A 27,506-nucleotide genomic window follows, 5' to 3' on the forward strand; every position below is an offset into this window, starting at 1 on the left:
TATATAAGCATTATATATATATATACACATAAATATATGGATATAAAAGTGGAAGAGGAGCTGTGCCTTGGAAGAGAAGACTGGAACGAGACTGTGCAGAACACTTAACGGGAGCCATGCATGGTTTTCAAGATGAAAACGTTCCCGTCCCACAAAAATTATGATAATAAAAGAGAGAAAAAAGAAAACTCCGGACTTGTGTCAAAATGGCCCGGTGAAGCAAGGCGCTCGCTGCATGGATCCCGACAGCCACACGGAGACAGAAACCCGGGTATCGGGGGAACGTAGCGGACGCCATGGCAACTGTGTGTGTTTGTATCTCAGTTGACCTTACGTAGTATGCGTGTGTCCCTTTCAAAAAAGTACAATTTTATATGTATACAATGTGTGAATTTCTTTTTTCGCCTCCAATTTTTTGTACGCCAGAAAAAAAAGATAATATAAGAGAGACGAGAACCATCATGCATTGATTTGAGTGACTGTTTTCCATAGCAACAGGGGGTGGGCCGAGGGGGGCGGGTTGGTAGTCGAGAGCCTCAGAACTGGGAGGCGGAGCTTGGGTCGCACTGAAGTAGCCGCACAATGGAAGGGTCGCTTTTGGCACCTTTGATGAACTCTTCCAGAGACAATTTACCTGAAAGAGAGGGAAAGATGGAGAGACGGAGGGAGAGGTAAGTTACTAAGGAAATTACTTCAGTCAGGAACATATATCAAATAATATCACATAAATAGATTTATTGCAACAGTTATACAAATGGAATACAGTTGATGGCTCAGTTCTTAAGATGCTCCATTATCTTTGCTAATAAGCATTCTACACTAAATCAGGGAACACTATGCAAAACCCCCTATGGGTATACAAAAGTGGGCCCAAAGCCAGACAGTGACTTAGTTTAACTTGAGCCATGCAACATTGAATTTCAGTTTAACTTGAACATTTTAACATAATTATTTCCTCTTCCTCCCACCATCGTTGTTGAGGTCCATCTGTCTGAATATCTTATCCGTCCTCTTCTCCGGTGTGGACTCATCCTCTGGCATCTTCATCACAGTTGACACCATCTTGTAGATTGCCTGGGAGAGAGAGCAGATAGATGGGGGAGAACAAAAGCTGAGTTCCGGCCAGGCAGTGGCATGCAAATGACAGAAAAACAAAACAAAATAGCCAAGCTACATATGCTTTTAGGATGCAGATTTTAGCATGTTCGTCTAGTTCATTTGACATTTGTGTTCCCTGTGCCATGAGCCGTTCCCTGGGTAAGTCTTCAAGTAATCGTGTCAGTGACCACATGAGACAATTCCTACCGAGCAGAAGTTGGCCTCAGACAGAGATCAGAGTGGCAGGGGGTGGGGGTTTACGAGCAGAGCTTACCGTATTGATCGCGTATATCTTTATCTATGACCGATAAGACCTCCCTCTGTCTCCTGATAGTACTAAATTAACCTCTGCGAGTGAACGGAGAAGCTCCAAGTATTCGCCGGTCTTAGGCGCAGCTTATGCGCCCACTCAATCCTCTCCGGAAGGAGTTGAGGGATGTGAAGCTGACTGTAGATCATTGTCTGGGACTCTCTCACAGCATCTTCCTCAGAGGGAAACTTAGCTCGCATAAAACGAGCCCTCTGCGCCATCGCTCCGCTGCTATGACTAAATCACAGGCAGCGGGTGCCTGCACACCAAGGCGGAATGATTTCAAATGGTTTTCAGCCCTTGAAAGCCATTTGCTTCTCATCTCATCGGAATGAATAGCTCTCGGTAGTGGGGATATTGGTGAATGTGAAAGTGCCCCTCGTTACCGTACAAGTCTGCACACAGCCTAATATCATTGAAGTAAATTGGAGACCTTGCTTTTGTGCTCTCTCTTATCCCCCCCCCCCTCTCACTTGCCCTCTCTCTATGCAATAATACAATAGCTCCCTTTACTTTCATCCAGCGGTGCGTAACCTCAACGAGCTGGAGGATAATCCCAGTATTCTGCACACTCAGGGATAAACTCTGGTTAAATTTAACTCACTAATCCAAGAGAACACACATACACATTCAGAGGCACAGACATGGAGTCTGTTGCATCTATTCACATACTTTGTCTGAGGCTGTGGGTATCTTTACATTTTGTTTCATTACTGGCTTGATTATGGCGAGAGACTTGCATTGTGCTCTGTTGCCTTCACATGCCCATACTCAACAATGGACTCAGCACTGTGGTTAGTGTTAACCCAGTCAATGCCTTTGTATGCCAGCAGCTTAGCCTCCATGCAGATATCTGTAATCCATACATTATTACATAATAATAATCCCATCTATCACTTGATAAGAGAAATAAAGTGAAAATGAATCATGAGCTGATGTCCAGATGTTTTCCCTATGCTGGAATTTAGATGGGGAACATTCTCATTTTTGATTGGCTAGCTGGCCTTGCCGTGTCCAGCTGCAGTTGTTTTTTAGTAGGCTAGTTCCGCAAATCAAATAGCATGACGACAGCGCTGTGTAACCAAATGACCGCAAGCACTCTGACCTTAAGTTAATGACATATTTAGACTTCCAAACCTTAACCTGTAAATCTAATATCTGTGCAAATGCGGTGAAGCTACTGTATGTTTGCCGAAAACAGTGATACAATCTGGTGAAATAGGCCTTTTGGGGACATACTGTAAATTGGCACTATGCTTTTGGTCTTTTATCTCCCGGACATATGGCATGGTACAAATCCCCATCCCCATTTTCAAAATTAAACATTTGGACTTCCTAGAAATAACCCTTTGAAATTGTAGCCTGTGACCTGGGCTTTGATTCAATCAACATGAAGAGAAATCCAATCTGTCACAAGGAAGCCAGCCTCTACTATATCTATCTGTCTGTCATATCTGCTGTATCTAGTATCTATCTGTCAATTTGTATCTTAAAACGATGTATATTATGGATGGTATATATTGTATAGTGTGTGTTTGCATATGTTAAATGTGTACAATGCAGATTGTGTTCCTGTGGCATAACAAATTGATATTTGTTATGATTTGCAAGGCAATCATGTGGGTTTGCAAACAATATGTCATTTTAAGTGTGGGCACTATCAAACTTAACCCTTTAAGCTCTATATACTTTTTGTATGGCGAACAGCAAAAATAGCTGATCCACAAGCTCACAACTTATTGCAATGTGATGCATTGTAAACTTGTAGATCAGCTATTTTCACTATTTCTGGAAAGTCTTATTATTTTTTAATGACATGGCCAACAACTATTTATTAATGCTCTGAATATCTGTGTGTCTGGGTATGAGTGTCCTGCATTGCCAAGTGGCAAGTCGGTCAGATAAGAGGTTGTCCAGAATCTAGGAACCTGTCTATATGTGTGACTGCCTCGGGCATGACTCGGGCACCGTCCGACCGATTGACTTCAGACTTGGCCTGTGTGTCGCTGACGACCCAATACAGTAGGTACTGCACCAAGTACTCTGACAGGAGGTACAACGGGTACTGCATGACCAGAGAGGAACGCGTTCCCAACAGGCATTGTCCTACAGAAGTTAATTATTAATCCTTAATTATCCATCAGCCACCTTCTCACCTGCACAATTTCCAGCATCTCGTCACGGCTGATGTATCCATTGCCGTCCAGGTCGTACATGCTGAAGGCCCATTTCAATTTCTGCTCCAACTTCCCCCGCGACGTCACACTCAGGGCGATGATGAACTCCCGGAAGTCTATCGTGCCGTCGCCGTTGGTGTCGAATGTTCGGAAGACGTGCTCTGCGAACTTGGAAGCATCGCCGTAGGGGAAGAAGTTGGCATAGATCTTTTTGAACTCTTCCACGTTAAGGTTTCCACTTGGACAATCCTTTAGGAAGCCCTGGGGGGAGGAGGAGAGGAGAGGAGGGAATATTGGAGGACAGAAAATGAAGATCAGTCTGGGGTTCAACAATTAATCAACAATTAATCAAAGATTTAATCGATTATAATAACATTATTGATAATCTATCATTCAAAATATGTAAACAAAAATAAAAAAATAGCAGATCTACAAGCTCACAACATTATGTCGTGAGCTTGTTGTGTAACTAATAATAATAATAATAGCTCAAATTTATATAGCGCTTTTCTAAGTATCCACAGTCGCTTTACTTAAGGAAAGGAAGGGACCAACATTAATAAGAAAAAAATGCTTAAGTGGTTAATCGATTTGTTGATATGTAAAAAAAAAATACATACTTAAAAAACACAAGTTATTGATAGAATAATCGCTAAGAAAATAATCGATAGTTGCAGATCAGTCCTTGCTACATCAGTCCTTATCTATCTATCTATAAATCCCACACATCTGTGTGTGTCTACAGTATATATGTCTGTCCTCCGCACATCTCAAGAACCAGTCGGATCAGTGGTTCACAGGTGTGTGCCTCAATTACATGCAAAGTCAATGCCAAGATGGAAATGCATGCCCATATTTGGGCAAGAATGGTGTCATCAATACGACGTCAGAAATTCACAGGGAAGAGACCATTATTAGACCTTGACTTATGACAAGAATGTACTGCACAAGTTACTCTCTGAAACAAGCACATTGTAAACACGTGTCCCCCACCACCAATGATGCAATTCCAGGAATATATTCAGAATTCAAGCACATTTCTGAAAGCACATTTAAAATCAAGCATTTTCCAAAAACTAAAAAGGGACCGTGTACGATCCCTGATGTTGAGATAACTATCCATGATAGCAAACATACTGTGAGACTATTTTGAACGAGTGAGGTGATTCTAACATAGCCTTTATTTAGCTAATCCACTTGTGAATGGAACTAAATTAGAATGATACATTTATTCTTGGTCATTGCTGTGGTTAGGGCTATTTCCGGAAAACAAAGTAACGTTTCCATTTGTTAAATATTGGCATTGCAGATCAAATATGACTCGAGATGATGAAACTGCATTGCCTGTTTCTGACCTCAAATGTTTAAGTGAAATAAGAGAACGTTTATGAACACTCTGCCATGTTTCTTTTCCTGTTAGGGCCGGATCTTGTTGTTTGTGGGCCCTAGACCACCCCTCCCTCTCACTCCCCTAGTAGAAATCATGTCTGATATTTTTGTTGCACATGTTTTGCAGACAGCAGTTTTTTTTTTTTTGGGGATCATTGGGGGGCCAAGCACAAAGAGCGTAGGCTCCCTATATTGTATCTGTGAGGTTTTATTTTTAGAATCATGATTAACGTTAGCTCTTGCATTACACTAAACTAATGTTAGGGTTGAGTAACATAATATATCCCATTAGAGTAGGATATTTCGAGTATTGTTTGATAGTTGTGTGTGTGTGCGTGGCTTCATGCGTGCGTGTGTGTGTCAAATACATGCAAGTCTAAGCCAAGTCCCAAGTAATTTATATGTGAAGTCCGATAGGAAGTTACTAGAATTGTGACTTGAGCCCGAATCAGGTGACTGAAGTCCTCAGCTCTGGCAAAGAAACTTGTCAACTTCAATAGTTTACCTATTGCACAATGCTGCTGACATTGCACTTAAGAAAATGTCTCCGATAATCTGTCTCATTCTGCCTGGTCAGCTAGACCGCAATCAATTCTAGCATTTGTATCTGTCATAGGAAATAGATTTTGAGGTGATATGGGGAATTTTTCGTGTTCACACCGAAGGAAGTGATATTTTCCCAGTAATTAATTACATGCTGATGTGAGGGTAGTTGATTTCTTGCCAAATAGCTTGTAAATGGTGCATTTGTATAGGACATTTTAGCAAAGCGCTTATCCACATGAATCCTAGCATTCCTATTCTGGGGAAAGTATTCAGTGAAAATAGATCTGCTATTTTCACCTAAGAGATTTGGTGAGGAGGGAAAAAGGAGATACCCTAGTTTAGACCCCTATATATTTTTTTAAAGCGAACATTTGTAACTCAAATCTCATTGCTTCTGGGGATTCTACAAATGTCTTTTAAATTTTAAGTTTTTTGAAAAAAACATATGTTGCTATCAGTGGTGCTCAAACCTTTTTCAAGTCAAGATGATATGTATTTGGCCACGGACCCCCATGTGAAAATATTTTGTTCCAGGGACCCCTCAGAAGTAAAGATTTGAGTTATAAATGTTCGCTTTAAAAAATATATATACACATTTTCACGATAAAAAAAAAATAGCAGATCTACAAGCTCATAGCACGGCACTCGGTGCCACGCTACAAGCTTGTATATCTGCTATTTTTGAATAGCCCAAAGAAAAAGAAAAAAATTACACAGATACGTTCCCGGTCATGGGTTAAAGCTTCGTATTATAAATTATTACTGAATAACGCTCAGGGTAGTCGTAGACTGTCTGCAATTTTAGGTTTTTTCCTACATTTTCTTTTAAAGTTCAGTTCAGGGCTTCATATTGGAATTGGTTGTCTCTTGAAAAGTGATGCATGATGTGAAGAGCCGACCCACTGATGTATTCTCATCTCTTTCCACCAGGAATGCTGCAGAATAACACTGTGACACTGTGTCCTTCAATCAGAAATAATGGCTTCTAGTCTGGCACTTTCTGGGTGAAATGTTCCCTAATGCTAGCTCATTCCTTTCTATTGAACAGGGTCACTCCTGTATCCCTTCAACGACAGAGTGACATTTTCTTGGACTGAATTTGAAAAGAATAATGATATTTTTCATTCCAATTCTGGACCCCATGTAGTGTTTTGGCCTCAAGCCCAGGCCTTGTCGGCCTCCACCGACTTCTCGGGCGGGGGACAAAGAAATTCACAAACTGATTCTGACTCCAGAGCAGAACCCTTATTAGGATCGACCTCGAGTAAAGCCTTTCCAAACCATTAAGAATCAAAACCTCTCTTTCCATGATAAAACATGGCAACCCCATTTTGGTAGAAAAGGCTAATGTTAAGATGCTGTAAGATAGACCTTTAATGATCCCCAATCTGGAAATTCATGTCTTGTAGCATACAACATGAAACACAGGATAGGTGCAGGACAGGTAAGAGCAGAGACATAAGAATAGTATCTACATATTTCATTTCTTTCACTTCTTTCTTTTTTTAATGTTCTACTTCCTCATACTAGTGTCACACAAAAGTAGCAAAAATAGTCGCAATGCAACACATTGAATAGGATTGTCTGCTATTTTTTTACATTTTCTTTTAATATAAATTTTGAACCAATGAAAAAGTATAAGAGCTTGTGACTAAATAACTACATTGGATCGGATCCAATGTAGTTATGATCCAATGGAGCATAACTACATTGGATGATCCAATGAATCCTTTGGAACTCGGGTTATTCTTTCCATTTATTGAAAAGTAACTGTTGAGCAATGATATGTATATTCTATCAGTGTGCAATCTATCACCAGTGAATATATGCATGAATATACATCTACCACCAATGAACATATGAACCCAAGAAGATTGAAGAACCTTTTGAGAATGCACTTAGTCATGGGCACAATTTCAGTTCGGAGCAGTCCTAGCCTCTGCCTCTTTTAAAAGCAGTCGAGACATTTATAAAGTGCCATTGTGCCTGAGGAGGAAAGGGAAAAGAAGGAACAAGTCACATCTGTCTTTGACCTAATTTCAGTACCTTCATTATTTTAAAACACTTGAGGTAGAGGGAGCTTTGAAGCTTGAAATTGCATTTTGATTATCCTAACAAAGAAGCTTGCAAGGGAGGGTGGGATGGTCAACATTGGTGCTGTCTGGTGGAGAGAGAAAAAAACCACTAGTTCTCTATGTTTGCTACAGTATAGGCCAGACCTTTGTACTGTATATGTCTGATGAAGGTCTATGACTGAAACATTAATTAACATTCTGGAAATGTGCCAAGTTACGGCAGTGTGGAGGCGGACTCCTTCATTCTTGTGCATATGCTATAGGTTATGGGGCGAGTGTGTAGAGAGGCCGTCAGAAGAACCCTTTCGCACCCCGAAAAAACGGTTTACGGCAAGCATCCTCGAGCAAGACGTTGGCTCAAACTCCTAGAAGCCTATCATTGTGCTTATGATTACAATATTACCTTCTGTGACTGTCATGGTTTGGCAGGGCTATGATTTTGGTAGCTTGCACCTATATGTTTGTTAAAGCAAGATCTGCTTCTGCCCCGGTACAGTTTCGGTGATGTTTTGATCTGGCACCTACAGTCAAGTTCATCCTTGGCTCGCCTTCTCCAATGCATTTTATAACATAACTGCAGGAGTATTATATTCTGATAAAGCTGTTGCTATGTTTGTACATGTCAAACAGTGTATCATTTGGAGTAAACGGTACATCTTAACTGCACTAAATGAATCATCGATTGGATTATTTTAATTGAGAATAAAATGTATTGGCTCATGTAACCACAAGCTGACAAGGTACCCATCGGATCCAGAATGAGTTTTGGGGTACAGTGTGCTGCCAATAATGTAAATTACTGTAGTTACTTTAGGTCCCTATCCTAATCTAAATGAGATTGAATGGCCATCTAGTAGGGCCTCTCAAATGTGCATTTTTACAACTGTTCACTTTGTTGCTTTTTAACCGTTTTCTTTCTCAACTAAATAAAACACAAAACACTCATTCATTATAAAACACTCCTGGTGCAGAAAATGCTTTTTAATGTGAACTGCCTTTGAGAGTAAATAAGCCTGTCTAGCCTGCAGCTCAGCATTTTGTATCCGTCTGAAAAAGCGTGGAGTTTCTTGTCTCCCCTGTAAATATGCTCTGATGCACTAATAATCCCCTATTATTTTGTTCTGGCATTTTCTGGGTGAAATATTCTGCTAGTTTATTCCTGTCGAACAGCGTAGCTGAACTGCTGTAGCCCTTCAACAACAAACACAAATTTTCTTTGACTGAACCTTTCAAAATAATATCAACGTTAATAACTTTTCCATAATGCGTGGCCCCAATCAACGTTTTGGCTGAAGGCCCAGGCCTCTGCCGATCTCTCAGGTGGAAGATAAAAAGCATTGGCAAACTCACTCTGATTACAGAGCAGAAACCTTATTAAAATCGACGAGAGTAAAGATTTTCCAAATCTTTAAGAATCTAAACCTATATTTTCTAATTCCATGACAAAATGTGCTACCATTTTGTCAGAAAAGATTCATGTTAACCCAAGAAGATTGAAGAACCTTTTGAAAATGCACTTGAGCATGGGCACAACATTCAAAGACGTTCTAGCCTCTGCCTCTTTTAAAAGCAGTCCAGAAGCTGATGAAGTGCAATTGTGCCTCGGGAGAAAAGACTGTCAGTACCACTAAAGGCTTTATTATTTAGAAACACTTGAGGTAGAGGGAGGAGAGGTGAAAAAGTAATCATCACCCACCCCCGAAAAGAACCGCATCGTCGATACACGCCCGATGGAATCCATGCTTAAAGGAATACTTCAACCCCAAAATGACTTTTTCCAATCAATTACGCCACTCACCCCGTGAAACCTTGAATTGATGGAGAAGTTTTGTTTGTGTCACATTCCTTCACGGTGAATGAAGAATCCAATGAGAATACTTGATGAATTGAAGAAAATAGGTGTCCACATAATAATTGACAACAGCAAAACTATATCAAAAGTCTGTTTCTAAACACACACACACACACACACACACACACACAAACACCATTCCCTGCTTCTATTCTCACTAGTACTTTAAGTTTTTTTTATATGATAGTTTTGCTGTTGTTATCGAGCCATTAATTAGCTGTTCTTTGTTTTTGGATTCTTCATCCATGACATAATTTTTATCCAAAGCTCACAGAATGAGTAATTGAAGAAAAAGTAATTTTGGGGATACCTTAAGTCCTAGTTGAGAAAGGTGTTGGTTCAACATGTGGTAGCTCCAGCTGTTCCAATAACTCTAATCCATTCATAAAGCCCTATAAGCCACACACACACACACACACACACACACACACACACACACACACACACACACACACACACACACGCACACCAAGATGAAAGCTACTAACCAAGATTTGGTCCAGAAAAGTCTCCAAGGCAAAAGAAACGTGGCAAGCCTATTTGGGTAGTAAAGGTTCATGTTTTTCCCCCCTAAAATGCAACTGGCCACAGAATTCTCACTTGTCATCAGAGACCAGTTTCACCTCATTTGAGATGGACAGTACAGTACAATTCATTCCCAACTAATTGTTTACATTAAGGGCAGAAGTGCACTTTTTTGCCTTTAAAAACTGAGAGGTAGAAAATAAATAAATAAATAATTCCTTGTTTGAAGGCTTAACTTGCTCGTGAATTCGTACACATCTTTATTGAGTTTGTCACGCTTAAAGCAGTGTTGTTGGGGCAGATCTAAAGCTAGAAGCGATTGTTGTTGATTCGAATGGATTTCTTTGCTGAAGTTTTTATAGGCATTTATATAGGCTTTGTGTGCTTTCGTGGTTCTACAAGCAAGTCAGTTCATTCTTTAGGTGGTTTCAGAGAATTACGAGGTTAAAGTACTCCAGTACTTAAAACTAAATAAAATATTTGACTATATCTATACTTCGACTCAAGTAATGGGGCTGTGTACTTTGTCTACCAAGTTCAGGCCTACATATTTTAATTGGTTGTCTCTTGAAAAGTGACAAATGATGTGAAGGGTTTAGCCACTGATGATGACAAACTATTATATCTCTTTCCATCAAGAACACTGCGGAAAAATTAGCGGCCCGCCTGCAGTGAAGGCGGACACGGTGTCCTTCCATAGGAAATGTCTTTTTGTGCAGAAAATGCTCCGTAATCTGAACAGTCTTTGAGAGTAAATAAAGCCACTCTCTACCCTGCAGCTCAGCATTTTGTTTGAAAGTGTCCAAGTCCAAGTGTAGCTGTGTCGCCTCACAGCTAGAAGGTCCTGGGTTCGATTCCCGCAGGGGACGCTGTGGGCGCTGGGGGCGTGTTCTCTCCTCCGCGTCATCAGTGCCCATACCCTAGGTGGGGTTGGCGAAAGGGCCTTTCTGTGTGGAGTTTGCATGTTCTCCCCGTGTCTCCTAGGGTAGGTACCCTCACAAAAACATGCAGTAATCCTGGTCACTATACTGCCTCCCCCTGGCCAGCCGGGGCGCCTGATGGAGGGGAAGGGAACTGGTTGGAATAACGTGTTCCTTCCACGCGCTACGTCCAACCAGGGAAACTCTCCCCTGTCAGGTGACAAGAAGGTCAGTTGGCTCTCATGCATTGAAGGAGGCATGAGCTCGGCCCTGGCCTCCCTAGGTTGGCGGAGGGAAGGTAGTGCCCAGGATTACATAGACAATTGGCACTGGGTGTAAAAAATAGGGTTACAAAATCGTGGGATAAAAATATTTAAAAGAAAGTGTCCACTTTAGTTGGCAGTTCTTGTCTCGACCCTGGTAAAGCCTTTCCAAAATCATTAAGACTCAAAACCTAGGCGCTTCGCTTGGGTGGCACAGTGGTAAAGTACCTGCCCACCACTGCAGAGTCTAGGGGTTCGAATCCACCGTGGTGCATCCGGCTTTGTCGAGCGTCTATAAGAACACAATTGGCCCATGTTTGTGGGGAGGGAAACCGGGCGGGGAGGGTGATATTTGTCACTGCATGTACTCCTATGGGCTAGGGTGGCACCTGTTGGGCGGGAGTAGGACAAATGCTCTACATCCTCCTGGTGGGGGCTCCTCACTGGCAGGTGCGCCAGTAGTACTACAACACATAGAAATGTGTGTGGGGAGGAATTAATTGGCATAATGAATACGTTTGGGAGAAAAAGGGGTAAAAAGTAAAACAAAACTATATTTTCTATTTTCTTTTCTTCTTTTGGGTCCCGAGAAAGCAAAGCAGGGATTTTCTACGAAGTAATAACACAATTCATTGATACAAACTGATTTATAAAAACAGCTGCTGTCCTTCAGTTTTGACCATCTGAAGTCAACTTTGAAAATCATCAAGGGATGAAATGTTCCAGTTTAATGTCTTTCTGGAGACGATTCCAGGACCACGGAGCATGAAAACTAAAAGCCATCCTCCCAAATTATGTGGACGGACGAGGGATAGTAAATTAGATTTCCAATTAAAAGGCAATTTAAATAGCTAGTTGCCCACTGGTGGCTTCATGAATGAAAATGTGCATCAACATCTACGACGATGGGATAATTAAGTCTCTGACTTGACGAGGGATTTAGCATATTTCCATGACAAAATGTGGCAAGTCCATTTAGGTAGAAATAGTTAATGTTAACGGAGGTGTAACTGATATTTTTTGTATTAAAATAAGTGTTACATAGCTCTATATTCCGAGTGTTTGTTCATTAACAGGGGTATCTCCAGCTCTTTAGTAAATGGAAAATTAACATTCAGGTCGGAATACCAATTTTATCCAATCAGGAGAGAGAACTCATAGATAAAACGGGTGAAATTATAAGTGATTTCAACAAACAAAACTGAGCAGAACATATTGGAACAATATACAATCGAAGCTGATAAATTATCTTTGGGGGGGTTCTCTTGTCTTGATTGGATGAAATTGGTATCCCGGGCTGACAAATGCATTGTCTGTTTACTAAAGAGATGTAGAGATGGGGAGACCCCTGTTACTGAACAAACACTCAATAACAATGATTACTCTCTCGGAATATAGAAATGTAACTTAAAAATAAAATAAATAAATGACATACAGTAATTCTCACAGCCTTTTTAACCCAAGAAGATTGAAGACATTTTTGAAAATGTGCCCATGACCAAGTGAAAATGCACTTGGTCATGGGCACAAAATTGAGTTCAAAGCAGTTCTAGCCTCTGGCTCGTTTGAAAGCAGTCCAGACTTCGATAAAGTGCCAAGTGAGGAGAAAAGAGATGGTACGAGTCAGATGTGTTTTTTGACCTGATTTCAGTACCTTTCAGGCTTCATTGTTTACTAAGACTTGAGGTGCATAGAGGAGAGCTCAATAGCGCGGGACTCCTTCATTCTTGCACATATGCTATAGGCAAGCCAAAATTGATTTTGTGGGCAACCAATTCAAAGCACCCATTTGTGGCACACCTTTAACCCATCTCTTCAGACTCCACATCTCCACCTCACTTCCAGGCTAGCGGCATCTCTGAACCTGGACCAGAACAGTATTCAATGGTCTCTCAATCACGACGGTCTGTCTACCCTGTCTGGGAAGTCATTGTACTTGCTATCGTTACATAGAGATACAAAGTTACATTGAGGAATATCCTTGTTTTCCAGCATTATAATTCCTTGAACGCTCAGACAACAGATGTTGTTTTGACGAATGTTCATGACACTTACCCTGACCTTGCGCTTCATAAGTCGCTCTGGATAAAGCTTAATTTATACTGTATCGCGTGTTCGAGCCGAAAAGAAAATATTCAAGTGAACAACGTAAGTTAGGTATGCTTTTATGCTGTGTACTGTATGAAAACCTACAGTGTCTACAAACATGTGATCCATATCTACAGTAGGTCTGTTATTACTATCGGTGTGATCAGAACTGTACCTTGCAAACCCAGTAGCTGAAGTGTTAAAGGTCAGAGAGGTGATGGTTCAACATGCGGCAACTCCAGCTGTTCTATAGCTCTAATCCATTCATTAAGCCCTATAAGCATTACACACACACTCACACACACCCCGACAGATATGTACATCCATAAACACACGCACATATCCTACTCTACACACAGGCATACAGTACACGCACACACACACACACACACACACACACACACACACACACACACACACACACACACACACACACACACACACACACACACACACACACACACACAAAATGTAAATGTTTATGTTGCCATTAACTTAAACCCGATTCCCCAGGGGTCTATACTTGGTCCCCTCCTTTTTTGCCTCTACACCAAATCTATTCGCCAAAAATAGCAGATCTACAAGCTCACAACGCCAGCTCTGTGGCCTTCAGGTTTGTTTGAGTGTCTGACTCCACCCTGGGACTGGAAGGTCATACCAAATACTATGGTATACCCACTGCCTCCCTGCTTGGCACTCGGCATCACAGGTTGGATTGGGGATAAGTCCCTGTGACACACTAGCATTACGTATAGGGGGTGCACTTCAACCTGCCTCACCGTACACAAACACAAAGATAGTCTTTTGACCTATGGGCCACATGGTTCAGGAACTGTTGTTTCCCAAGGCTACTTACTTACTTACTAGCTCACAAGCATTGTGAGCTTGCAGATCAGCTATTTTCGCTGAATTTTCTCCAAGTTTCGCAGAATTCTCTCCTATTATGACATGCCAAGCAAAGATATGCTAGGGTTCATGTGGTTAAAGCACTACGTAACTTTTTAACAACTATATAGCATATTATGTCCCACAAAATTATAAAGTTACATGTTTAAGCAATAACAATCATCCTTCCATAAATGTATAGACTCAGGGGGGGTCCCTGCTAGGGGCTTGACTGTATTACTATGTATAGGGGAGACAAAGAGTTTCATCCTGGCATTTACCAAGGCAGAACTGCCAGTCAAAGCGAAGACTGGCCAATCACAAATACTTTGACTATTTTCCAAAAATTGTGGACAAATCTAGAAAAAAGTGAAAAAATTTCACCCGCTTGCCCAAAATAACGTTGTTGGGGTGAAAGTGGCTCAGGGGCCACCTCATCACGGCAACATTTGGTCCAGAAAAGTCTCCATAGCAAAACAAACCCGGTGTCCAAGTTAATTCAACGATGACGAGCATATGGCACAGTGTCAGTCTCAACATTAGAATTAACAGACTGGGATTGAACGGAACGCTGCATTGGAGAGGGATAAACACTGTCTCATTTAAGACATGTCGTATAACCATGTCATGGGTTGATGTGAGGACGATAAACGTTTTTTTTAATAGAGGACGATGGCTGGTGGTGCAGAATCTTTTGTGTGTGTGTGTGTGTGTGTGTGTGTGTGTGTGTGTGTGTCTGAGGGGAAAAGCCTAATTCAGGGGTGGTACCAGGTGTCAGGGGTGTTACCAGGTTATCAGATTGGGCTGATAAAAAATTATAGTTATAATTTATTATAGTTTGAGGTCCATAAGATTTTTCTTCTCAGATAGAATTTATCTTACCTTTGTTATTCATATTAAATCACAGACTCTTATCTTACCTTTGTTATTCATATTAAATCACTGACTCTTTTTTGGGGGGGGGGGGTTTTATTATAAAATTATTGACTTATTCTGTGCTTTTATTATTCTAATTTAATGAGACTTAAAAGCAATGGTGGTTTTCACTGTCTAGCACTAGAGGATCAGGCCAGCCTTGGCAAACGGCGAAGTAATAATGTGCCCAAAAAGGTTGGCAACTGTTTCACACCCCTAGCCTCATTTATATGTGGTCACTAGCTAAAAAGAACAGATTTTCAACTAAAGAACATGATATATGTGTGTGTGCCAACGGTAACCGAGTACGGAATATGCTGTACCTTATACCACTCCTGCAGCTCGTGGTCAGAGAACTCTGTGTTCTCCCGGAGGTCTTGAAGCATCTCTGGCCGCAGCTTGCTGTTCTGTTTCCCCATGGCGACAACAGGACAGGAGGCTCAGTCTCCTCAACGGCGGCAACGACAGCAGTGACGGCACCAGCCAGGGCGCTTTTCAAACCTGCCAATTAGAGTAGAGGAGAGGGTCAGAAATGACACGGTTTTCATAATAATCGCACGGTACGTCGTGACCAAATCCCAGCGAACCGAGGACAAGTGAAATCAAACTTTTCCATAATATTCTCCTATCTCGCCTGGCCAATCACACGCCATCATCTTGACCTGGCCATCAAGACAATGTTCTGCCTTTTTTTTGAAGAATCCAATCAAAACCCTTGTCACGGCTCTCTGTTCAAGCCCAGTGACATGGCGGGTTATGCAATATGGCGAGTCGCCAAAGTGTCGCATCACATCCAGTAGCATGCGGCAATTTTTTTTGAAGACATGAATAATCCCGAACGCATGCCCTGTGACGTCAAGTTTGATCCCCTGTGACGGGTTTTATCTGGCCAGCTGTGTTCAGATCGGTTGGCTGGTTGCAAGTGCCCAGATTCCCTAATCTCCCATCTCATCTGACCTGTCCGAACGGATAAAACACAAGTTCTTCCACTCGCCCTACAGTATGTGATGCAATGATGGAGAGAAGCCAATTTACAATTTAGCCACCCTAGTCAACAAACAACACTGTGAATGGTCACGTAAATAGAGTGCAAAGATAAACAATGAACAAAGTACTTTAACTGCCAGTTTTTCTCAACCTTTTATGAGCATTGGACACTAGCATATCTTGAACAATCTTCATGAACGACCCTACTCCAGCTCCCCACAACACTGTATTGTATATATTTATTATATAAGAAGGTATAACATAAAAATAAAAATGTTAATTAATGTTTAACATTAATGGTCTTAAAGCCGAATACACTCAGTTGTGCACCGGTGTCGTTCACGGAAAATAGATCTGCAATCTTTGTGCGCAACCTTATTATATCAACCGTCCCTTAACAGTCATTATTTCATTTCAAGTTTTTTATCCCACACTGCACCTATTAATTCAGTATTTTTCTTACATTTGATAAAATTATGAAATCTTAATTAAACATAATAACACAAGTATAGGTGTGTGTGGAGTTTGCCAGGTAGTGTCGGAGGTGGGTGGGTTGGCTTAAGGTGCTCCACATACTGCGGTGTAAAATGGGGAGTGAGTCTGCAGTCCTGACTGAGGGCGGGAGGTCATTGCACAGCTTGGGAGCCAGGAGGAGGTAGAAGAGTCTAGGTTGTTTGGAGTGTTGGCCAGGGCGTCGTAGGCCAATCCAATCCAATCCACTTTATTTATAGAGCACGTTTAAAAACAACAGTGTTGAACCAAAGTGCTGTACACTCAGTAAAAAAATTAAATAAACAATAAACAAGAGAACACACACAATGAACAAGACAACGATTGACACAATGCCTGGGGGAAAGCGGCAGTTTCTCAAGTTGAATTTTCAAAGGCCAGGGACGGGATCCAATGCATTAACCCATTAAAACTGGCAACGCATCTGTCATTTTAGATTTCTTTAGCTATTCAAAAATAGCAGATCTATCTAGAAAGAAAAATCAATCTCTCATATATATATATATATATATATATATATATATATATATATATATATATATATATATATATATATATATATATATATATATATATATATATATATATCCCATATATATATATATATATCCCATATATATATATATATATTATCATTAAAATCGTAGTGTTCTGCCAGTTATTGCAATAATAATTGCAATACCCACGTGGCCCAACAGCCCACAGGTTAAGAACCGCTGCATTAATGGATTTTAGACAGTCAACAGATTGAAAGTAAAACATTATATAAAATACGCTGGATGGAAGAAAGAGAAACCTATGTTTTTCCCCTTGGTCCAATTAGCTTGCTCAAGACCACTAATTGGCATTCTCTCGGTCACAGTATTGGGTGTTGTGTGTTTCTGTCAGAGTTATGAGTTACAGCTTCGGTGCAGCCGGATCGTTCCCTGATGAGAGTTGGCCGGCCCATCTGACCTCTAATCTCTTCTCACGCACAATGATTAAATAAAGCATGTTTGTTCACTTGTGCATTTCTCATGCTTGAGGAAGAAAATGTGTCAACAAGTATAAGTGTGTGTGTGTGGTGTTTGCCAGGTACTGTAGTGCTGGAGGTGGGTGGGTTGGCTTAAGGTGGGTGTGTGCATGCTTGTGTGCATTTATTGCCAGCACATCTGCATCTACACCCCCCCCCCCACACACACACACACACACACACACACACACAAAAGTTAAATTAAAATTTCCTGTATTAATATTTTCTTGTATTATTTAGTTATTTGGATGCAGTATTGATTTGTCATTGTTGTTCAATATTGTTTATTATTGATGAGATTTTATTGATTTTCAACAATAGTAGCCTATTGTTGAAAATCTCTAAATATCCATTGTTAAAAAAGGAACACAACAGCGAACATTGAGAGCCCAAAATACCAACAGAGTGGCGCAGGGACAGAACCGACCAGGTCACAATACTCTCCCGCTTCAACCCAAAGAACAAATGCCCACTTTGTCAACTTCCAACAGCGTGACCTTTTCAACGAACGTTCGCTGTGTTCACCCCGCTCCTTTTTTCTGTTTTATTTGCCCGCGCCGGTGACCTGTGAGCGCTCACTCCACTTCATCCCTGGAGCAGTCTGACAAACAGAAAAATGTCTCGGCTTCCTAGGGGGCGAGCCATCTAGGAAAGGGTCTGTGTGTGTGTGTGTGTGTGTGTGTGTGTGTGTATTTATCCGCTGCTAATCTGGTAAACCACTGGACTAAAGAAGTAAATCCCAGAATATTCTTACCATATTATTTGTGTGTGAATATTATTCACATTTTGTGCATTCATAATCTCAGATCCACTATCCCTCCATATTTGGAGAAGTCTGACATCAATATGACATAATCAACATGAAGTCAGAGATCCACAGCGAAGCTATGCCGTTATTATACCCTGTCTTGTTTCTTTACATCCACTCTTCAAATTACTTAATTCTATCCATTGCCGCTTGTCTCTCCATCCCTGGACATGTAGTGCTAATCCAGGGGTTCCATGTCAAGGACCCTCAAATAGTCATAGCTTCTGTGTGTCCTGCACGTTATGAGCTTGTAGATGGGCTGTATTCAATAATTATTTTTGAATGTTTGCAAACTTGACAATAATGACATGCCAGGTTGACTAGTTAAACTTGGAAACTAATCTTACGAATTCAATTTTTCATTTTTCTATTTCTTTCAAAACCCCCCTGGTGGCCCCCACTTTGAAAACCTGGTTGTTTGTTCATGTCCAGATCTTTCATGTGCAAGGAGACACACACACACACACACACACACACACACACACACACACACACACACACACACACACATACTCTCTAGCTACCAAAACATGTGCTGCCCTTTGAACATCTGTTGTAGCCACCAACATCTGGGCTTCTAATCATCCCACAGTGGAGGCACGGACAGAAGTCAGTGACATAAGATGAAAGCTGGGAGAGATGACAGCAAGAGGAGGACCAGGAGAGGATGAGAGGAGCGACTGGTGGAGGAAAATAGCGTAAGGAAGGCCTGGAGGAGGCTGTGGGCAAGAGGAGCGAGGGACTGTAACGAGCTGACGGAGGACGGGAGCGGAGCTCTTTAGAGACGGGAGCGTCCGCGTTGGTCTGAGATCTACAGAGATGCTACAGTAATGACACGTTATGATATCACAACAAAGAGCCAGAGAGAGCGAGACTGATACAGAGGAAAGAGGAAATAATTGAGTCAGGTGCACAGTAAAAACCTAATTAACCCCGGTGCATTTTGGGCATGTCATTATAGGCGGAAAATCTTCATAAATTGTCAAAAAAGGGCGTTCGGGTGGCGCAGTGGTAAAGTGCCTGCCCACCAACTGGGGGTTCAAATCCACTGCGGTGCATCCGGCTTTGTCGAGCGCCTATACGAACATAATTGGCCCGTGTTCGGGGAAGGGAAGCCGGGCGGGGAGGGCGATATTTGTCACTGTACGGACGCAGGTGAGCCAGTAGGATACAACAGCAGTGACAACACACAGAAATGTGTGTGGGGAGGAATTAATTGGCATAATGACTTAATTGGGGAGAAAAAGGGGTAAAAAAGCAAAAAATAAATGGACAAATAAATAGCACATCTACTAGCAATTTGTCGTACTACGTAGTATAGGGCTTACCATAAGTGGTTAACTGGTGTAAGTGTAGAAAGGAACCCAAATCAACCCCTATGGGTCCATTGATGTCTACCGTGTAGAAAGCGTTAAAGAGAAACTCACGGATGGAAACCAGGAGTCAAACCCCACGTTTCCCCTTAAATCGTGACTACATGTGCTGTATGGAAGAGAGAAAGTGCCTCATTCATCTCGCATGCCAACAAAGGCCCACTCATTAACGAGAGAGAGAGGAGAGTGGGTGGGCGGATGGGCGTGAAGGCGGGCGGAGGATTGGCGATAAGGGTCAGCAGAGAGCGAAAGAGAGAGCAGTTAGTGAGCCGCATGACTCAGGAAATCAAACAAGCCACGAGAAAAAGCGACGGATCAAACGACTGACAGGCGGTATTGATTTGGCCTCTTCACTGTAGTGTCGTCGTGCTCCTACCCCCCCAACCGGCTGTTTACGGAAGAGTGGCAATCTGCGACGGACGGCCACCTGCGACGGCTCACACACCTTCCATGCAGTTTGTCATTGTTCCACTCCACTCCTGGATTTGCTGGGGGGCATGGGGATGGCGGGGGGTGGAGGGGGGGGCTAAGTCGCATCCCTGCTTCTGGTCAGACAGACTTAAATACATGCATTTTTTACATGTTTGATATTGATAATGTCATAACAATTTAATACAAAATTATGTTAACCACATAAACCCTCTCGACCCTATTTTAGGCTAAGTTGTCAAATTTGTCAGGATATCATAGCGATGCGACGTGTTGTGAGCTTGTAGATCTGCCATTTTCACTATTTTTGGAATAGAGCTTTAGTGGCTAGAATTCATGATGTAACTTCCTAGAAATCCTAGAGTCAAAAGTACAATATTTGTCTTTGAAATGTAGTGGAGTGAAAATATCCAAATAAACACACTCATGTAAAGAACATAAAATGTACTCGAGTAAATGTACTTTGTTACTGTCCAGTGTCCACCACTGATCAGCAATTAGCTTTTTTCCTTTCACCTATGCAAAACGAGAGCTGTCGACGCTGTCTCTCTACCTCGCCGCCCCACCACCATCATTGAGTGGCTGCTCTACCCTTCCTCTGCTTTCTCTATTTTCCTACTGACCTTTTCTCCTGACCAGCAAAACACGATATGAGGAATGGAGAGAGACAGTGAGAGAGACATCGGAGAGAGAGACAGTGATGGAGCAACAGAGACGGTAGCGGTGACGGTGGCATGACTGATGAGGAGGGCGTAGCACGCAAGAGGAGGAGACAAGGACTTACAGTATAGTGTAGGAAAGGAAGGATTGTGGAGGAGTGTTTAAAAATAAAGAATGAGGTCTGGTCCTTGGTGTGGCCGCAACCCCTGCAGGAGCCAGAAGCGTCACAGTGCGTCATAGAGCTGAGCTCTCTGTCACGAGAACAAAACTAAACAAAAAGGGATGGGTGCTCTTGCATCTATACGCACAGTTGTTGTGAAATAGTTGGAGCTCGTACCTACGCACACACCTGATAAAAGGGCTGACTTACGCACGCACGCATGCACGCAAGCAAGCATGCACGCACACACACACAGGTGCGTATCCACGTATATACACAAGTGTGTGTGACTGTGCATAAATTCTATACACATACACACACACACCCACACGCACACAAGTAGCAGTTTGGCCACAGTATGGTGTGGAAAAGCAGTTGAAAACCACTGTACAAAGACCTTAAGCCTGTGGTTGCGAGAAAGGAACTAAATTAAACATAAAAGAGAGAAGTGTAATTCTGTAAGTGCATAAGGCAAAGGTTCAAAACGGTTAGTGGTATTCACTCAGAGAGGGGGTGTGGTAAGGCTGGCTAAAGTGAGGTTGAGATTGTTGACATGGAGCAAATACTATAATACAATGAATTCGAGAAAACAAGTTATTGTAGAGATTGTCACAATGGGTGGGAATTGCAAAAGGATACACCTGTACTATTTTGTGTGTGCATGACTATGTATTTTTAACCACTTAAGCTAATAGTCCATGAGCCAGACAAGATTTCATTATCGAAAGAGTGGGCAAAACCATACCTATATTTAATTGTTTATAGGGTCAATATAAGTAAATAAATGTATGATAACCTTTCCACAGGAGCAGCTTTTTCATATTTATCACACATTTTGTTATTTTCCCCATACGTACATGACGGGAGAAAAAAATGACCAAATTTAAAAGATTGTTATCATAATGAAACTTCCCCAGTTGATTACTTACATGAAGCAATGATTTATCGTATTACAAGTTTTCTGAAATTGTATATTTAAATATTAAATTAGGCATTAGGAAAATATGCCTGAATTTGCATAACTTTCCAGAATCAACATTGGAACATTGGGCAAAGCCAGAGTCAACATTCTTATTTCATTTTGTTAAATGAAATAAAGGTCAAAGGAGGGAATATTCAATATCTGGCTCAATGTAGGGCTCTGGCTCATGGACTAAATGCCCAATTTGCATATTTAAATATACAATTTCAGAAAACTTGTAATACGATAAATCATTGTCTTCATGTAAGTAATCAACTGGGGGTTTCATTATGATAACTATTTTTTTAATTTTGTCATTTTTTCACCTGTCATGTACGTATGGGGAAAATAACAAAATGTGTGATAAATATGAAAAAGCTGCTCCTGTGGAAAGGTTATCATATATTTATTTACTTACATTGACCCTATAAACAATTTAATATAGGTTTGGTTTTGCCCACTCTTTCGATAATCATTGCTCAATTTTGGGGCTCTGGCTCATGGACTATAAGAACAACTTGTGAGCTTGTAGATCTGCTATTTGAGAATGGGCTAATGTGCATTGAATAGCCACAATGTCCGGGACCACGCACCACTGCCAGCAGACAGATTTGCATTTTAGGATGGCGCTTAAAAAGTTCAGACCACCGCCTGTCACCAGGCTGGCCATGTGGCCATGGACTTTTTTTTAGCTTTTCCTTGTGGATCAACCATGCAGATTTTTACCTGTGAATGTTATCAACCTATGTGGCCTACCATCCTATGTAAACTCGGCAATGAGCTGATACTCTTTTTGCACATTATGTCTAAATCTCATGTACATACCTGCTGCTAATGTGGACCTACTGAATGTGTCGCCACCTCGTACCTCATGCAAACTACATACTGTACCTGAAGTGTCTGATTTCATAATGTTTCCCTTGCACCCTTTTTTATTCTCTAACAAAAATGATGGCACAAAAACTAATGTCACCCACTTTTCACACCTGTAGAATGTGAAAATAGCTGAAAATAGCAGATCTACAAGCTCACAACGTGTCGTGACGTGTTGCACAGCACCGGCATGCAAGTATAAATCAGGCATACCCCTAAACCTAACCTCTAAATTAACCTTTTCCTTATTGTAAGCCTTACTCCCCAAATCTTTTTTTCTTTAACCATAAAACAACCATTTCTCTTGCGAGGACCAATTAAATGGTACACACACACACACACACACACACACACACACACACACACACTTGAACACACACAAGGACACACGAGGACCCAGGCCAAGCCCTCCATTTAGGAGGACGGCGGGTCAGGGTCGCAGAACAGCGACCTCATTTTAGGAACATCATGCTATTCTCATCTGGGTCACGCAGACGGGGAATATCGTCCTCCTAGGCTGAAAGCAATCATTAGGTGAGCGTGACTGGAAGATCAAAGCCATGATGCTGGCTGTCACATAATGCCATCACGTTGCCAGTGTCTTATAGCCTGACATCAGGTGCCATGAGTTCTCAAGTAGGACTGAACAACAACAATAATGACAAAAAAATCTATTTGTATTCCATTCAGGAGGGGAGCACTTGAAACAAACAAAAAAACAATTAATTATAATAGACCTATTATTTATTTTATTATTCAAATAGATTTTTGAGAAAACAACAACTTACAAGCACTCAACAGGCTGCAGCGTGTGAGCACGTGGCAGTTGAGAGGCACTTGTAGGTCAGCCAACAGGCGGGCTGCAGCCAGAGTCAACGACTACTTGGGGGTCCTTGGCATGGCCTTGGCAAGTTTGGGAACCACTGTTTTATAGAATATTGCAATTTTGTATTCTGAAAGGTTTCACCATACTCTAAGTGATTCATGAACCAAATAGGCCAGTGGTTGTCAAACTTTTTTGGCTCAGCGCACCCCTGTAAATATATATTTTTTTCATCCACGGCACCCCTGAATGACATTGGCACCTTACATTTATGATATATTACGGGACGTAAAAAAATATTCTTTCCCCCTAAGATGCAGTATATCACAAGGACAACTTGAGAGAATGTCAGTTTCCATTAGGACAGATTGAAAATATCCACTTGAACCCTCTAATCTTGTGGTAACGTTCACCAAAAATAGACGATCTACAAGCTCACAACGCATCACTTTGTGAAGTGCTGTGAGCTTGTAGATCTGCTATTTTTGGTGAAGAGATCTGGTGTAGATGGAAAAAGAGCGCACCAAGCATCTCAAGTATGGAGGGTTATGGTTAAAGTGGTTAAACTGAAGTGATTTTGATCAATTCCAAATATTAAAGTATTCTGCGGCACCCCTGGACTTGTGTCACGGCACCCACTTAAAGAAACCCTGAAATAGGCTATCCAAAGCACTAGAATACTTGATGGTTTAGAAGTTAATTTAAGAGCCCTCGCTCATATACAATTAATTGCAGCCTCTGTGAATTGCATATCGTAATAGTTCAACTTCTTTGTTTTGTTGTTGATGAATTGTTCAGGCCTAGTCCCAAGTATGAAGAAGGTACTGTGTACAGTAGCCTACATGACTACTTTGGACATCTGTACTCATGTACAGGTCACACTTCCAATACACATAGCACAATTATGCATCCAATAGCTTCCTACCTGACAGTCAACAATATAGACTTAAGTCTAGTGTCATGTCCCAGTGTATTCCATACGATGTCTGTTGAGCGATATGTCATGTATATGTATTAGTACACCATTTGTAGTCACTTAATTGTAGCCTACTGATTTGTCTTTAAAGACCCAATACGGGATAGTTTTCAACATAAATTAGGGTTATATTCACATACAATCTGAAATAATTTGATTTGTAGATGGCAAATGCTATTTGGAACGTTCTTATCCCATCATAAATCACAACATAGGTCTGATTTTCTACAAACATTACAAACATTACCAACTTAAACGAAGCTATTACAGCCCAAATACAGTGATACCACAGAGCGCAAGGTAGGGAAGGTAATGATAATGCACTACCATGCAGCATAACGTAAAATGCAACAGAGAGCCTCTCTTACTTGCACAAGTGACATTCTGCTTCATTTCTTTGCATGCAGCTTATAACCTATATATTTGGTCCTGTTCTCTGACTTTTCCCTTGTTTCTTTATAGTCTTATGACTATATTTTCTAACTCCAAATCATTGGAGATTGTGCAGAAAATGATTTCAATAACTTGTGATGTGACAATAAAGTTGAAGTTGAAGTAAGGTAAAGCTAATGCACCACCACACAGTGTAGGCGGTTACAGCTAATAGCCTTCTTGGCACTGAGCAGTGCTATCATTTCTGAAGACTGTCAGGACCTAGTGGCCATGGAGCCCTCTGAATTTTATTCTCTTGGCAAAAATGTAAAAAGATGTCCTTTAGAATATATCTGGTCGCACATGATCGTATCTCTCAAACCACCAAGCATTCTGAACACCTTCAAAGTTACTATGAAATCAGCCTAGAAGTTTGTCTCGACTGAAAAATGAGTAGATAAGTAGATTTGTTTACCTCAAAATCCTTTTTTGCTATTAAATACTTAAATCGGGGAAAAAAATCATGGTCACACACACACGCGCGCTGGCATGCATATTTTTTATATGCCTTTCAGAGAGGGCAAATTTATACTGTACTTGACAGTGAAATTCCATGACGAAAAATATGCCATTTCATTTTGAACATGGTTTTCAGGCAGGCGTACTTGTAGAGGGCGTTCAGAGCTGTACCTCATGAAATATTTACACAGGATTGCTCATCTTCACAGTCGGAATATGAAATTCAATGTCTAGCAGGGAACCCTTTTTTCATCAAGCAGCTCGCTTCCCCGCTGATCTTCCCCTCTGCATGTTATGAGCAATAATTGCATTGATGTGGAAAATCACACTGGACATTTGCGTTTAATATACATGTAAATGTATGCTAATTATCATATGAATGAAGCATTGCTCCTGTTCCTGCTGAGTGAAAGACAGGGGCAGCTAGGATCTGTCCAAGAACCACTTCTGTTCCTTTCACTTAAAATGATTGGACAGCAATCTGACAACTTTAGCACAATTGAATTGGAAACTTAGCAAGGCCATGTGACTGAGCAGTGAGAACACACACAAACAAACACACGCGCGTGCGCGCGCGCACACACACACACACACACACCCAACGTGCAAGGACGCATACATTTGCATACACACTAATTGTTTCACATTGAGGGTAGAATCTACCAAGGAGAGAAATTGACGGCGGGGGGGCATTTAAGAATACGTATGCGTGATGCTGCTGTAGCTATCGTGATTTTATTGCCTATCTCTCCGCTTAATTTTGTTTAATAGCTTAGACGGGCAGCAGATTAAAATGTGTTAATTATAAAGCACTTATCGAGACAAGGTTACGAAGTGCTTTACATAAAACGGAAGAAATAAAATTAGAAACAGAATTAAAGAAAATATGATACCGTATAAAATATAAAGTGCAATGAGAAAGAAAACATTAAGGTAAAACCGTACAGCTTTTAAATGATGGAAACGCCTTTCGATATCAGTGCATTCTAAGAAGTTATTTAAAAGCAGACACGGCTCTATCAAGCCTGAGCTCCTCAGGCAGGTGGTTCCAGAGCCGAGGAGCCCAGACATCAAAGGCACAGTCACCCTTTTGTCATTCAGCCTCGACTCAGGAACAACCAGCAGGCTCCTGCCTGAGGACCTCAGGCTGCACACAGGCTCATATAAGTAATAATAACTCAAAAATGTAATTAGGGGCCAGGCCAAGAATAATACTCAATCGATGAACCCAGGAAACATATTTAGTCCTCTGTTTTGAGGCCACGTTGAACGGTGAGTGGGAGAGGCATAGACTTCAAGTGTGTGTGTTGTGTGTGTGTGTGTGTGTGTGCATGTGCGTGTGCGTGTGTGTGTTTGAAGGTAAGGTATAGTTTTAAGGAGGGGGGGGTGCTGTTGCGTTGGCAGTTGCAGCATCAAAGGGAGAGCCATTTGTTGATTGCAAAGTATGAGACACTGAGGTAGAGAGGTGCTTGTTTCAAAATGTTGGTTGCGCAGCGTGTTGTATAATGCAGGGATGAGGGTTTTTATTTTTTCATGAGGACACAGAGAACAAAGAAAATAAAGATGAAAGGACATGGGAGCAGAAAGAGAAAGCCCAACAGAATCCTGTGGATCAGCTCAACGGGAAAAGCAAAAGGAAAGAAAATAACAAGGGACAGTGTTATGGATAATTAATGTCCCCTCCCTCTCTCTCTCCCTCTCTCTCCCTCTCTCCCACCCTCCATCCATTTAGTTCCAGTATCTGCTGTCTGTTAGTGCGGTGACCTTTTGTGAGTCTGTAATCCTAGCGCCGTTCTGAGGCTCATAATGTATGAAAATCCATACCGTTTTCTCCATACTGAGCGCACACTAAGACAGGGGGCTTGCCTGCTGACAAGCCAAATCACGGCCCTCGCACTCAGACGGCTTATCATTACCAGGTAGCAGCGAGCCAACCAGCTTTCCCTCGGGAGGGGAGTTAACTTCTCTGTCTCATAGAAGCAACTTGACCTCTGACGCTG

General features: G+C 41.5%; 1 protein-coding gene across 1 annotated transcript in view; it reads right to left on the bottom strand.

Annotated features, from left to right (window-relative positions):
• LOC308094729 (hippocalcin-like protein 1) overlaps positions 1-27,506 on the bottom strand; it is a 47,318-nt gene continuing 19,812 nt past the window's right edge. The window contains exons 2-5 of the mRNA XM_080441543.1: positions 15,367-15,544; positions 3,565-3,846; positions 969-1,074; positions 1-634 (exon numbers count right to left, since the gene is read on the bottom strand). Of these exons, the coding sequence (XP_080297669.1) occupies positions 537-634; positions 969-1,074; positions 3,565-3,846; positions 15,367-15,462 (582 nt within the window). The 5' untranslated portion in view covers positions 15,463-15,544 and the 3' untranslated portion in view covers positions 1-536. The remainder of the gene's footprint in view (positions 635-968; positions 1,075-3,564; positions 3,847-15,366; positions 15,545-27,506) is intronic.

The sequence above is a fragment of the Gymnoscopelus braueri genome (assembly GCF_963280865.1).
Source record: "Gymnoscopelus braueri genome assembly, chromosome: 11".
Lineage (NCBI taxonomy): Eukaryota > Metazoa > Chordata > Actinopteri > Myctophiformes > Myctophidae > Gymnoscopelus > Gymnoscopelus braueri.